This window comes from Indicator indicator, chromosome 13, assembly GCF_027791375.1.
Source record: "Indicator indicator isolate 239-I01 chromosome 13, UM_Iind_1.1, whole genome shotgun sequence".
NCBI lineage: Eukaryota > Metazoa > Chordata > Aves > Piciformes > Indicatoridae > Indicator > Indicator indicator.
In genome coordinates, this window is record NC_072022.1 from 312,285 (window position 1) to 327,714 (window position 15,430).

At 37.7% G+C, this 15,430-nt stretch overlaps 1 protein-coding gene across 2 annotated transcripts in view; it reads right to left on the reverse strand.

The window, feature by feature from the left end:
- Positions 1–9,971: 9,971 nt before the first annotated feature.
- The window catches only part of PER2 (period circadian regulator 2), a 40,270-nt gene continuing 34,811 nt past the window's right edge, over positions 9,972–15,430 (reverse strand). For both annotated transcript variants that reach the window (XM_054386300.1, XM_054386302.1), the window contains 3 exons: positions 15,207–15,399; positions 13,413–13,563; positions 9,972–12,392 (listed from right to left, as the gene is read on the reverse strand). In XM_054386300.1, the coding sequence (XP_054242275.1) occupies positions 12,243–12,392; positions 13,413–13,563; positions 15,207–15,399 (494 nt within the window). In that variant the 3' untranslated portion in view covers positions 9,972–12,242. The remainder of the gene's footprint in view (positions 12,393–13,412; positions 13,564–15,206; positions 15,400–15,430) is intronic.

Below are 15,430 nucleotides of genomic sequence, written 5' to 3' on the forward strand. Positions count from 1 at the left end.
GAAAATCACAAACCAGAGTGCAACAACCCAAATGTTTCCAGGGCAGCAAACTGTCACCTTCTATATATAGCCCAGGTGTCACAGTTCAACCCATCCTATCTAACAGGCTTAGAGATATGGAACACACCACACTTGAAAGGCTGTAGATACTCTGAGGAAACCGCTGTAATTAAATGTAAGTTTTGGCCATCAGCTTTTGCGTGCTGATGAAGTCTGTGAGGTTTGGGGAAGGCTGTTTGCAGACATACTCCTGGGAACACTCCTCTGGAACCAATAACAGATTTCACACTCTCATACTCCCCCCTCCCAAATGGGCAGCAAATTTGATGTCTGAAAATTCTAGAAGTCTTCTTTGGAAATACACAAATAAAGAGGTTAAGACTGTATAAATTAGCTATGTGATTAATATCGTCCCCATTTATAGACCATTCTTAAAACACATTTGATCCCATTGCTTCCTGTACCAAATTTACTGCTGGCTCCTTCAGACACATGGAAGATTTACATTATGGTGGCCAAAATATCCCAAACTTCCTCTGCATTACTTCAGTTTGTTCCCTTGGAAGGCACTATGTCACTGTTCAACAACTTCCTGAGCATTTGGACCCTTTGATCCTGTTAAATACATTCAGAAAGACTCTACCTGTAAAGCCACTGCCGTCAGTGTAATGAGAAAGAGTTAACACCATAAACTTCACAAGCCTATGAACACTAAATGAGGTGACAACGGCAGTCCTGTATCACTTCATCAAACTAATTCTGTCAGTCAGTGAAATCTGTAAAACCATTTACAGTATTGCAGTCTGGATCAGTAGTTCTTCTGAAATTAATTCCAGACTACAAAATGGTTTACATGGATTAGGATACAGACTTTTTTTGTTCATCTCTTAGCTAGGAGACTACCAGACCATTAAAAAAAACCCAAAAAACAAGAAACAAAGCAGAAAAATCCAAACCACAATCTCCTCCACACAAACAAACCAACAATCCAAAACAGGAAAAAAGAAAGAAAGAAAAAAAAAAAACAACCCACAACACAACAACCCACCAACCAAACAACAATAAAACAAAACAAAACCAACCAAGCAAAACAAAATCCAACCCCCCTACACAGATGTTCCTCAAAAACCCAAGCCACAAATCTCTGGAAATTCTATTCTTTAAGACTGAAGCATCACCTCATAGTAGCAGAATATGTACAGGGAAGGAATCTTAGGTGGACTGCTAAGACAAATAAAACAATTATGTGCTTTTATAATCAGGTCTTTATAGTTGATCTCATTTAAATACCCTGCTCATGTAGCACAAGGTAACTAGGAGAATATTAAATACGCTGCCTGACCACATCCAAAACTTTAGAATCCTCCATTTGAAGTAGTTCAGTAATCATGATTTTGTATACACATAAATAAGGGCAATGGAAGAAGAATTTCCCAGTTCTTTACACTTCCTTAACTGCCATGTGATTTCAGCAGTTACGAATGTCCACACAATTCTAGATTTTTAATTTTTTTTTTAATACTTGTCTCTGAAAGAAGGGTAGGCAAAAGAGAATTTCAAGGCAACCAATAGTGAACAAAAGTTTTCCAGCCTTCAGCATGGGCAGGGAGGTAGAGTGTAGGAAGCAGTATGCAACTTCCTAGACATCATCTCTGGACAGTAGGTATTCCTCCCTATCCTTCTCTTCTCTCCTGGCCCTGAACCAAGCAGCTAGAACAACATCTTCACTATTCATTGGCAGGCAGTAGCTGTCTAGAACACAAAAAATGAGGGGCTGGTAAAGACAACTGCTTACAGACACTAGAAATAACTCCCTATTGACACATTCTTCATATCATCACTTCTTTCTGTGTTATATCACAACATACCGTTTTTCAAATGCACAACTTGCAATACTTAAGATGCTGCTTTTGGCCCCAGGCTGGTGACTGAGTCTCTGTATGAAGACCCAAAGGCAGACCAAGCAGCCTAGAGAAAATGGAGCTCAGTTCCAGGGCTGGGGTTGTCACTGAGCCTTCCATGTCCACCCCAGAGATCATCCTGCAGCCAGAGAGGTTTCAGGTCACTCTGGTTTTCACATCTTCATGCAGACTTTTTTTCCCTTTTTAAATTTTCCCCTCCCTCTGAATTAAAGCCTCATTTAGCCCAAACAGGAAAAGAAACAATTCTAGCAGTCAGTTATTAAATTGCACAACAAAAGAATACAACAAAGTTCACTTAAATACTATCCGACACTAAAATATACTGGTCAGGATAGCAAATTACATGTGTTCTGTTGATATAAGAGAACAATAACAAGACGTCATTTTATTTCTTGGAGTTTTTTTTTTTCCCTGCAGCAGCACAAAAGTATCTTAGGACTCTAGAAGCAGCAGTAGCCCCGCATTGTAGCTCTTGCCACTCCTAATTGCTCAGCACAAAGAAATGGATCTGCAACTTAATCAAGCAATTTTAACCCCAAACCTCTGGTTTTACCCAACTTAGAAATGGAGAACCACACAAACAACACAAAACAAACAAAACCATACAATGGTTTCCCATAGTTTTCCACACTATGGGAAGACAGATTTGCCATTATTCAAAATTCAGAGGGGAAGTTAAGGGTGGTAAGAGAACTCTATTAACACACAGCACAAGAGCAGCACTGAGCCCAATTTATGTATCTGCTTGCATCCTGACACACTCCCAGTAGCTGTGTGCAAGCTCCCAACAGAAGTGCCAATGCTTACACATTGGAGAGGTGCAGTCAGCAGGACCACAAACCACAGCAGACAGAAGGGACAGATGGTTCAGATTAAACCTTTAGTATGAATGCCAGTGAACAACCCATGCTAGAGATGAAGCTCTCACCTGGAAAGTTGGAAGAACTGAGTCTGTCTCCCCAGGGCTCAGCAGAACTGAGCCTCACCAGTCCCAGCACACATCTGGATTGGAGCAGAGGTAAGCACAGTCTGCTAATGATTCTTCTTGTTTCCCGTAGCTAGGAAAATTAAGGAGTAAAGCCAACTAGAGAAATGCATTTGCTAAGTTTATCCTGCACTTTCATGACTGAATTCCTGTGTTCTCTGGTTTCCAGGCTTGTTTTGGTGTTTGTTGTTGTTTAAGTTTCCTCTATGCAAAAAAAGCACAGGAAAGTTCAAAGGGAGTCAGTCAGTGACAAGGGGAGGGAAAAGCAGCAGACCTTACCTCAGAAAAGAGCAATCGAAGATCTGAATTCTCAGCAAGGGGAGCATTTTTTTCCTCCAGATCTGTGGCAGCTGTTAAGTGGACTAAAATTTGATGCTTTTCAGTAGTTCATTTCTCTCTTCCAAGCAGAAAGTTTCTATTTGTGTTCACTACCACTGGGCCAACAGCTCTTCATTGGGGAATTTTATCATTATTTACAAATCAAGCTACAGCTTTTCCATCAAATAACGCCCTAACAAACTCAATAGCCGCAAAATACAGAAAGCTGGACAGAAGGAAAAGAAGTGTCAAAGTTGCCAAATGCAATCACAAGACACCAGTGACGCCTAGGGGCTGCTGAGGTGGGAGAAACTGACAAAGACTGCTCCCAACAGCTCAGCAGCTGAAGCAAGTCATAACCTTCCAGTGCTGACAGAAGGCACATCATCACGGAGTGTATGAATACCCAAAGCCATATTTAACTTTACTCTCATTACATTTATGACTGCAAAATGCTGATGGGAATAGAAATAACTGTGAAACGTTACCTGGTAATTTGTTGCAGCAGCAGCACCTCCGTTCTCCTCATGTTATGTATCAACTATCCAAGCTTACATGCAAACGCTAGCACAACACCTTCTCTGCAGATTCACACAGACAACCTGCATGGCATTTGATCCGCTCAGGCAATACATCTCTCCTCTGCACCTTCAGCTAAGCAAGGAACCAAGGGGCTATTAGGACAAAAGTGTTTACAGACCTCACATATACATTGCTGCTCATGGATTTAGGGTCAGTTCAGAAGATTTTGAGGTGACTTGGATGATGTACTGAACAAGCATGCTTTAAAATGCATGCCTCAGCAAGAAAGTGCACAGCACTACAGTTCTACCCTTGATGCGAAGGCACTTCACTTGTGTGGTGACCTGTACAGAAATGCCTTGATTTTGTATCTCACAGAAATAACCTGGGTCACTCATGACAAAACTTAAGAGTTCACACTACATTGTTCTGTTTTTTGGTTTGTTTGGGATTTTTGGTTGGGGATTTTTTGTTTGGTCTTGGCTTTGGTTTTGTTTTTTTTTTTGTGTGCGTGCTTTGTGGTTTTGGTTTTTCTTTTTACAAAAACACAACAACAAAACACAAACCTCTCAAAAAATAGAGCAATGGGAAAAACACACCTAATGAGAGTCTTATAACCCAGGTATCTCCTAAACTGGAGGGGCAATCCAAAGCAGCATCCCAAACCCACTTAACTACATCATTGAAAACAGAAATCTTCAAGCCTCCCCACTTTCTCCACAGAGTATAAATCAAGAACACCCACTAGCCTGCTAAGTTTCAGCAATCTTCTGAAGACACAACACCCCACAACAGAAGGCTAACAATCACTATACAAAACAAAGGGCGTAATTGGAATTCTCTACCTCTATGCTACCAGTATGAAACCACAGTGGACTGCAGGAGTAAAGGCATCCACAGCTGACACTGAACATGGCAAAAGGGGCAGACAATGTGTCTTCAAGTGGTTTTGAAGAACACAGAACTCAGCTGCATAAGCTCTTGCAGGTAGTGAATTTGTACATGTTTTCACAATGACTAGTCACTAAACTTCTCAACTTCCATTTGACCACTAAACTTCTCAACTTCCATTTGACCACTAAACTTCTCAACTTCCATTTGACCACTAAACTTCTCAACTTCCATTTGACCACTAAACTTCTCAACTTCCATTTGACCACTAAACTTCACTTCCATTTGACACTAAACTTCCATTTGACCACTAAACTTCTCAACTTCCATTTGACCACTAAACTTCTCAACTTCCATTTGACCACTAAACTTCTCAACTTCCATTTGACCACTAAACTTCTCAACTTCCATTTGACCACTAAACTTCTCAACTTCCATTTGACCACTAAACTTCTCAACTTCCATTTGACCACTAAACTTCTCAACTTCCATTTGACCACTAAACTTCTCAACTTCCATTTGACCACTAAACTTCTCAACTTCCATTTGACCACTAAACTTCTCAACTTCCATTTGACCACTAAACTTCTCAACTTCCATTTGACCACTAAACTTCTCAACTTCCATTTGACCACTAAACTTCTCAACTTCCATTTGACCACTAAACTTCTCAACTTCCATTTGACCACTAAACTTCTCAACTTCCATTTGACCACTAAACTTCTCAACTTCCATTTGACCACTAAACTTCTCAACTTCCATTTGACCACTAAACTTCTCAACTTCCATTTGACCACTAAACTTCTCAACTTCCATTTGACCACTAAACTTCTCAACTTCCATTTGACCACTAAACTTCTCAACTTCCATTTGACCACTAAACTTCTCAACTTCCATTTGACCACTAAACTTCTCAACTTCCATTTGACCACTAAACTTCTCAACTTCCATTTGACCACTAAACTTCTCAACTTCCATTTGACCACTAAACTTCTCAACTTCCATTTGACCACTAAACTTCTCAACTTCCATTTGACCACTAAACTTCTCAACTTCCATTTGACCACTAAACTTCTCAACTTCCATTTGACCACTAAACTTCTCAACTTCCATTTGACCACTAAACTTCTCAACTTCCATTTGACCACTAAACTTCTCAACTTCCATTTGACCACTAAACTTCTCAACTTCCATTTGACCACTAAACTTCTCAACTTCCATTTGACCACTAAACTTCTCAACTTCCATTTGACCACTAAACTTCTCAACTTCCATTTGACCACTAAACTTCTCAACTTCCATTTGACCACTAAACTTCTCAACTTCCATTTGACCACTAAACTTCTCAACTTCCATTTGACCACTAAACTTCTCAACTTCCATTTGACCACTAAACTTCTCAACTTCCATTTGACCACTAAACTTCTCAACTTCCATTTGACCACTAAACTTCTCAACTTCCATTTGACCACTAAACTTCTCAACTTCCATTTGACCACTAAACTTCTCAACTTCCATTTGACCACTAAACTTCTCAACTTCCATTTGACCACTAAACTTCTCAACTTCCATTTGACCACTAAACTTCTCAACTTCCATTTGACCACTAAACTTCTCAACTTCCATTTGACCACTAAACTTCTCAACTTCCATTTGACCACTAAACTTCTCAACTTCCATTTGACCACTAAACTTCTCAACTTCCATTTGACCACTAAACTTCTCAACTTCCATTTGACCACTAAACTTCTCAACTTCCATTTGACCACTAAACTTCTCAACTTCCATTTGACCACTAAACTTCTCAACTTCCATTTGACCACTAAACTTCTCAACTTCCATTTGACCACTAAACTTCTCAACTTCCATTTGACCACTAAACTTCTCAACTTCCATTTGACCACTAAACTTCTCAACTTCCATTTGACCACTAAACTTCTCAACTTCCATTTGACCACTAAACTTCTCAACTTCCATTTGACCACTAAACTTCTCAACTTCCATTTGACCACTAAACTTCTCAACTTCCATTTGACCACTAAACTTCTCAACTTCCATTTGACCACTAAACTTCTCAACTTCCATTTGACCACTAAACTCTACTTCCTTGACACTACTTCAACTTCCATTTGACCACTAAACTTCTCAACTTCCATTTGACCACTAAACTTCTCAACTTCCATTTGACCACTAAACTTCTCAACTTCCATTTGACCACTAAACTTCTCAACTTCCATTTGACCACTAAACTTCTCAACTTCCATTTGACCACTAAACTTCTCAACTTCCATTTGACCACTAAACTTCTCAACTTCCATTTGACCACTAAACTTCTCAACTTCCATTTGACCACTAAACTTCTCAACTTCCATTTGACCACTAAACTTCTCAACTTCCATTTGACCACTAAACTTCTCAACTTCCATTTGACCACTAAACTTCTCAACTTCCATTTGACCACTAAACTTCTCAACTTCCATTTGACCACTAAACTTCTCAACTTCCATTTGACCACTAAACTTCTCAACTTCCATTTGACCACTAAACTTCTCAACTTCCATTTGACCACTAAACTTCTCAACTTCCATTTGACCACTAAACTTCTCAACTTCCATTTGACCACTAAACTTCTCAACTTCCATTTGACCACTAAACTTCTCAACTTCCATTTGACCACTAAACTTCTCAACTTCCATTTGACCACTAAACTTCTCAACTTCCATTTGACCACTAAACTTCTCAACTTCCATTTGACCACTAAACTTCTCAACTTCCATTTGACCACTAAACTTCTCAACTTCCATTTGACCACTAAACTTCTCAACTTCCATTTGACCACTAAACTTCTCAACTTCCATTTGACCACTAAACTTCTCAACTTCCATTTGACCACTAAACTTCTCAACTTCCATTTGACCACTAAACTTCTCAACTTCCATTTGACCACTAAACTTCTCAACTTCCATTTGACCACTAAACTTCTCAACTTCCATTTGACCACTAAACTTCTCAACTTCCATTTGACCACTAAACTTCTCAACTTCCATTTGACCACTAAACTTCTCAACTTCCATTTGACCACTAAACTTCTCAACTTCCATTTGACCACTAAACTTCTCAACTTCCATTTGACCACTAAACTTCTCAACTTCCATTTGACCACTAAACTTCTCAACTTCCATTTGACCACTAAACTTCTCAACTTCCATTTGACCACTAAACTTCTCAACTTCCATTTGACCACTAAACTTCTCAACTTCCATTTGACCACTAAACTTCTCAACTTCCATTTGACCACTAAACTTCTCAACTTCCATTTGACCACTAAACTTCTCAACTTCCATTTGACCACTAAACTTCTCAACTTCCATTTGACCACTAAACTTCTCAACTTCCATTTGACCACTAAACTTCTCAACTTCCATTTGACCACTAAACTTCTCAACTTCCATTGACCACTAAACTTCTCAACTTCCATTTGACCACTAAACTTCTCAACTTCCATTTGACCACTAAACTTCTCAACTTCCATTTGACCACTAAACTTCTCAACTTCCATTTGACCACTAAACTTCTCAACTTCCATTTGACCACTAAACTTCTCAACTTCCATTTGACCACTAAACTTCTCAACTTCCATTTGACCACTAAACTTCTCAACTTCCATTTGACCACTAAACTTCTCAACTTCCATTTGACCACTAAACTTCTCAACTTCCATTTGACCACTAAACTTCTCAACTTCCATTTGACCACTAAACTTCTCAACTTCCATTTGACCACTAAACTTCTCAACTTCCATTTGACCACTAAACTTCTCAACTTCCATTTGACCACTAAACTTCTCAACTTCCATTTGACCACTAAACTTCTCAACTTCCATTTGACCACTAAACTTCTCAACTTCCATTTGACCACTAAACTTCTCAACTTCCATTTGACCACTAAACTTCTCAACTTCCATTTGACCACTAAACTTCTCAACTTCCATTTGACCACTAAACTTCTCAACTTCCATTTGACCACTAAACTTCTCAACTTCCATTTGACCACTAAACTTCTCAACTTCCATTTGACCACTAAACTTCTCAACTTCCATTTGACCACTAAACTTCTCAACTTCCATTTGACCACTAAACTTCTCAACTTCCATTTGACCACTAAACTTCTCAACTTCCATTTGACCACTAAACTTCTCAACTTCCATTTGACCACTAAACTTCTCAACTTCCATTTGACCACTAAACTTCTCAACTTCCATTTGACCACTAAACTTCTCAACTTCCATTTGACCACTAAACTTCTCAACTTCCATTTGACCACTAAACTTCTCAACTTCCATTTGACCACTAAACTTCTCAACTTCCATTTGACCACTAAACTTCTCAACTTCCATTTGACCACTAAACTTCTCAACTTCCATTTGACCACTAAACTTCTCAACTTCCATTTGACCACTAAACTTCTCAACTTCCATTTGACCACTAAACTTCTCAACTTCCATTTGACCACTAAACTTCTCAACTTCCATTTGACCACTAAACTTCCACTCCTTGACCACTAAACTTCTCAACTTCCATTTGACCACTAAACTTCTCAACTTCCATTTGACCACTAAACTTCTCAACTTCCATTTGACCACTAAACTTCTCAACTTCCATTTGACCACTAAACTTCTCAACTTCCATTTGACCACTAAACTTCTCAACTTCCATTTGACCACTAAACTTCTCAACTTCCATTTGACCACTAAACTTCTCAACTTCCATTTGACCACTAAACTTCTCAACTTCCATTTGACCACTAAACTTCTCAACTTCCATTTGACCACTAAACTTCTCAACTTCCATTTGACCACTAAACTTCTCAACTTCCATTTGACCACTAAACTTCTCAACTTCCATTTGACCACTAAACTTCTCAACTTCCATTTGACCACTAAACTTCTCAACTTCCATTTGACCACTAAACTTCTCAACTTCCATTTGACCACTAAACTTCTCAACTTCCATTTGACCACTAAACTTCTCAACTTCCATTTGACCACTAAACTTCTCAACTTCCATTTGACCACTAAACTTCTCAACTTCCATTTGACCACTAAACTTCTCAACTTCCATTTGACCACTAAACTTACAGGTCACACAAGCTGGCAAACATTCTACTTCAGGACAGTAAGCTACAACTCACTTGATAGCTTGCAGGGTCTTCAGTTTGAACTACCAGTTCACACGCTGTTAGCAATACACTTATTTTTTTTTTTGCTTCCTTGCAGTAGAAGGCTCAAGGAACAAAAAAAGGCAACTAAAAATATATCTGTTTTATTTACCAGTTTTCTAAAAAGCAAAGTCATAAAAATTAGTCACAAGTGGCAAAAACCAAAATATATTGCACAGTGTACAGAAAACATTGTTGACATGTTGACAAAGTGTCATCACAAATAAGTCATCTTACAACAGTTTGGAAAAATTACAGCTTCAGAATCTTATCTATAAATGGAGGCATGTAGATTTAAAGTTACAGGAAAATATTTTAATACCACCCTGTAAATGCAAACACTTTAAGGATGCAAGATTAAGTTCGTAAGTAAGCACATCCACAAAATGCTCTAAATATACTTTTCTCTTCCTTTCGCTAAGTTATAGTTACAAGATGGTCATTGAAGGAAAAAAAAAAAACAGAATAAAGTATATTTAAAAAAAAGCATGCTAAAAGCAAAGAAGTTTGAAGTACTTGAGAAGTCCCTGAAAATAATTTGCATGATTATGATGCACTCCTTTGTATAAAGCTTTTATTTTTCCCAAACCCTGGTCCAATTAAAACTATTTCTGTTTACATGTAAAAATGAAATATGTTCCACATGTTGGTATAGCTGCACTGCTCCATTTATGATTGCAACATGTAATACATCAGACTTGGACACCCACATTTGAATATGTCTCACTCAGTTTATATTTACAGATATTCAAGTCTGACCTTGTTTAACTATTAAAGACAGGAACCAGATCTTGCTGGGTTGTGCTTCACACTACACTTAAGATGTTTATTTTTTAATTTGTGATTCTACTTGTTTCAAAAGTTCACACACTATCTGCAGAACCTGTCTCCAATACAAATTTCCTCAAGACATTGTCCAATTAATAACCAATTACTTCACACAAATTATTTCTTCCACTGAGCACATACCAATCACTTCTGCATGTTTTTGGTGGTGTCAGACCTGACTTCCTCTTTGCATACAAAGAGAAGTACTTTCATAGAATGAAAATAACCTTAAATTTCAGTGAATAGAAATGTTATCCTAATAAAAAAGAAAATGCTTTCCATTAAAAATATAAGACAAATGAAGTTAATGGAATTTCTCCTTTTTTTCCATCTCAAAACTTGTGGTTGACATCTGGCAATACTGCACCTGAAAGTCCTTCAACTAATCAATATAGCAGAGTTGCTCTTTTCTGTTCTTTCCCCACATCCAACACAAACAGCACAAGAATGGAAAGTACACATTCAAGTCAATACAATCTCAGAGGCATTAAAATTAAAACTTTGACAGCAACGGATTCCAGCCACATTAAGTTTTAGATTATGCAATTCAAATATAGTGAAAAAGTCAATGCTGTTCTCAACATCACTTTAAGAACTATCTTCAATTGAGAAGAAACACCCAATCCCCTCTTGTCTCATACAAGGTTTGACATTTGTTTAGCCACACAGGAAAAACTAGTGGCCAACCTCCTGACAGTACAAACCAGAAACAAAGGTTAAGTTATACCAAGCTTTGTCTAACCATCACTGGAGCACACATGGTCATCCTCTGTGGCCTTAATTTTTTCAAATCTTTTAAGCATAAAGATTTGTCATGTATAAATTCTCAGAAATGATGTTTCGAGGTAATAAACAGTTCACAGTATTGCAGTGTCCATTTAAATAGAAGGCTACAAAGCTGTCAGTACTCCTCTGTATGGTCTCATACCTTCACATAGTATTTTAACCCAAGACCATGTTACAACATCAGTTCCACATTTCTCTTAGACCAAAAAGGTTCTTACATTCAAAACTACATGAAATAAAAACAAAGAGGATGGGATCACCTGGTATGAGAAGGGCAAGTGAGAATTGATTCGCTTGAAGGTTATTTCTTCTACTACGCTGAACCACTTCAAATATTAGAACAATGCTGAAGAGCCACTAAGCAAAACTGCTAGAACAATTTATACACTGAATCATTGCCAAAAGATGATTTAAAGAACCACATGTAAGGGGATTTTCAGTACTCATTAACCCACTCTACAAAAAACAGTAGGCATCAATGAAAAGTTTCTATAGTTCATAAAGAAGTACTTGAGGCATGTAAGTGCAAAATAGGAGTCTGTCTTTTTTTTTTTTTTTTTTTTTAAAGAAAAGCTATACCATCTTCAACAATGTCCTTACTGGGAAGAGATTGCCACCATTTAAAAAGAGATTCATTCACGAAGGACTCTTCCAGAGCAAGAAAAACACATTTGTTTTCATGAACTGGTTTCATCTTGCTGGATTCAAGAGTTAAACCTTTGTGGATCATCACTGTAGTTTTGAAGCAGCTTTTAAAATAACAGGCTCAAAGGCTATGTTTGTTCTTCGCTGACTTGACTCAAGGAGACCAAGTTGTTTTCCCCACTCTCTTCAATCATTTCATTAAGGTCCATTTCATGGATTTCTTCATCATACGATGTATAAAAATTGCTCTGTATATTGTCCTCACAAAAAATACATTCCTAAAAAGAAAATTATAGAAACATTCATAGTTAAAGGGAAAAAAAAAAGCTTTTCCAAACAGTCCTCTTGCATGCGATCCCTGATTTCAAAGTAACCCTTATACCTGTGCTGCAACCACCAGGTATATTCCAATCTCCAATTCTCCCACACACAATCATTTTATAACATGTAGCAAATCTGTTAGAAGCAGTTACATTATCAATTATTTATAATGCTGACACTTTACATGCACTTTCAATCACCCTTTCCTCCATCTGATTGCTAACCCTGCTGTAATATGTTCACGCTCACTGCAGACAGAAAAAAATGTACACTTACACAAGATGAGTGCTATAGAATTAGTGTCACAGTAACATTAACAGCAGGATTAAGATTCCACTGAAACTCTGTTACAGTAAATTTCAAAACACTCATGCATAAGGAGTCTCTGCATTTGGCAATTTATGTGCAAAAAAGGTACAAGTGATGGAAAGCTTAGGGAAGAGAGAATGCAATTAGGTATGAAAGTAAAATAGACATAGAACTGCAGGGATGTTTTGTCATGGGTTCTGTTGGTGGGGTTTTTTCTTTGCTTGTTTGTTTTCTTGCCTTTCAAGCCTTTAATCCACTTGTGGAATCAAGGCAATAGATGATCCTGCACGTGAAGTCTGATAGAAAGAAGGAACAGTGTATCCTCGTTAATTCTGTACTTTCTAGGAAGTCACAGGCAAAAATTTCTGTCCACAAAAGAGACTTTCATGTAGTGAAGTTTCTGGCTGTGTTGATAAAGAATTTTCAACAGATACCTGTGAAAGACTATTTTTTACACTAATCACCATTACTTAAACTTTCCTATTGGAAAGAAGACTTAGGACAAATTAAATCAAGCAAGAAACCACTGCATTGGAGTTTGAATTAATTTTTTTCCTTGCATAATTAATTAAGCTTTCATAGCAATAGAAATGGAAAAGTGTAACTTTGTCAGCTAACAACTTAAGCACAGTTATACATGCAACAGTAACCAACTCATTTAAACTTACAGAATTAGCAACAGTTTTTGGCAGTCCACCTTGCTGGATCCATGGATGAACTTCAATAAGCTCTCTTTTTTGTTCTTCTGTAAATTTCGGCTGTAGTTTCTGCATTTGCTTTAATTTCTGCTTATCTTCTTTTAAAACAGTTTCCAAATCTCTAAAATAAAATGTATTTAGAAATTGAGCTTCAACAATTTCTGGGCTTTATGCCTATTTAAGGTTACACAGTTAAACACATTTTTAAAGACTATTTTTGTTCTGGGATGTTAAGATTACAAATCTAGTATTAGAAGAAAATGAAGTGTGGTTATTTCAACAGCTTTTTGTATTTGCAGACAACTTTTAATGCATCTCTGCTGGCTCACTATCTTTTCAGATTCTTTCAGTGAAGACAGTTTCTTAGAGCAGTTCAGGCAGCACCACTGGTGAGAAACCACCAAAAGCTCCCGTTTCCCTTTGCTGCTACTGCAGCAGTAGGTTCCAAGTTCCCCTTCACTGGGAGGACAATCCAAAACAGACACTAGATGCACACATGAAATCTTGCACACAAGCAGAACTAGTGAGATATATTTAAGAAGTCATCGAGAACAGATTAAGGGAGGGAGAGATTTAGAAAACACTGCTCTGTTTCAGCAGCCAAAGTTCTCTCCCTCCCAGTACTCCACCTAGGTTCAGAAATTTCAAAAAAAGGCCACTCACCAAACATTTATAAGACATATTTCTCTATAAAAGATGGCAATAGTAAGCAAGTTCCAAGAAACCTAGTACTATTTCTGGTCCTTACAGTGCACCTAAGAACAGGTTGGCTTTACACTTCTCTTCCTGGGCATCATGTTCTGACAGTAAGCTTAAGTCGCCTTAATACTCCTGGTTTTATCAACTAGATTCTCTTTGGCAGGTCTTGATATCCTTACAGTCACTGGAATTCCCACCTCTAGTTGCCAACCCTTCAGGCTACAAAAACTGAGGAATGCCATGGTATTTTTAAACCTAGGGAAAAATTCTGAAGTACTTACAGTGTGTTCTCTATTTTTTCCCCCCTATCATACCTGTGCTTCTATATACTGAAAGACTGCTTTCATTCCCTTTCAAAAGACTTGTCTTTACTGAAAAGTTCTATTCCTTTCAAAATACCATTCACTGCTCCTGAGAAATATGAACAAGAAGATTTTGGTTTTTTTATTCTGCAGACTGGACACACCTTCTCCTTTATATCTGCTCCTTGCTGTTATAAACTCATAGAATCACTTCGATTGGAAGGGACCTTTAATATCATCAAGTCCAACCATTTACCCAGCACAACCAGGTCACCGCTAAACCATGTCCCTAAACACCACAACAACTATACAGCTTTTTAAATACCTTCAGGATTTTTTTTTTTAAATGAAGTTTTGTTCTATTCAAAATCTTATGATCTTAGCCTCCTACTTCCCTACCCTATTTCAATGGGCGTTTATGGAGAGAAACATACATGTGGAAGTTAACAACCCAGGAAAAAAACGTAAGGCAAGAAAGCTGTGTGTCACTATCTGGCATCTCACAAACAATGGCCAGGGAGCATAGATTACCCATGCTACATTAGATCTAAGCATATTGTCAGGTTCTATTAATCAGACTACAAGGACTTCCAGCAAGTGTGTAGTATACAAAAGAAAAAAATTGCAAGAGTTCTTCCTGACAGCAAGCCGAACAATAAAACTCATCTATTTCTGTTGAGACACACACATCTATCTATCTATCTATCTATCTTTCCTTTTGTACATATATACAGTTCATGAAGGACAATGACATTGGAATTACCGTGAAGGTATCTGGTAAGTCATCATAACAGTGTCATCTGTGTTTGCCATCAAAAGCCATATAGGATCCTGAAGAACATATTTAATGAAGTGCTCACTTTCTTCCATTTCTGCCTTCATTTTGGTTTTATGATGATTTTCTGAGGAATCTATGCTCCCAAAGTATTTGCTGGTATGACTAGTTTCGCTACTACCTTTAAAAAGAAATTTTAAAGTTTTGTTATA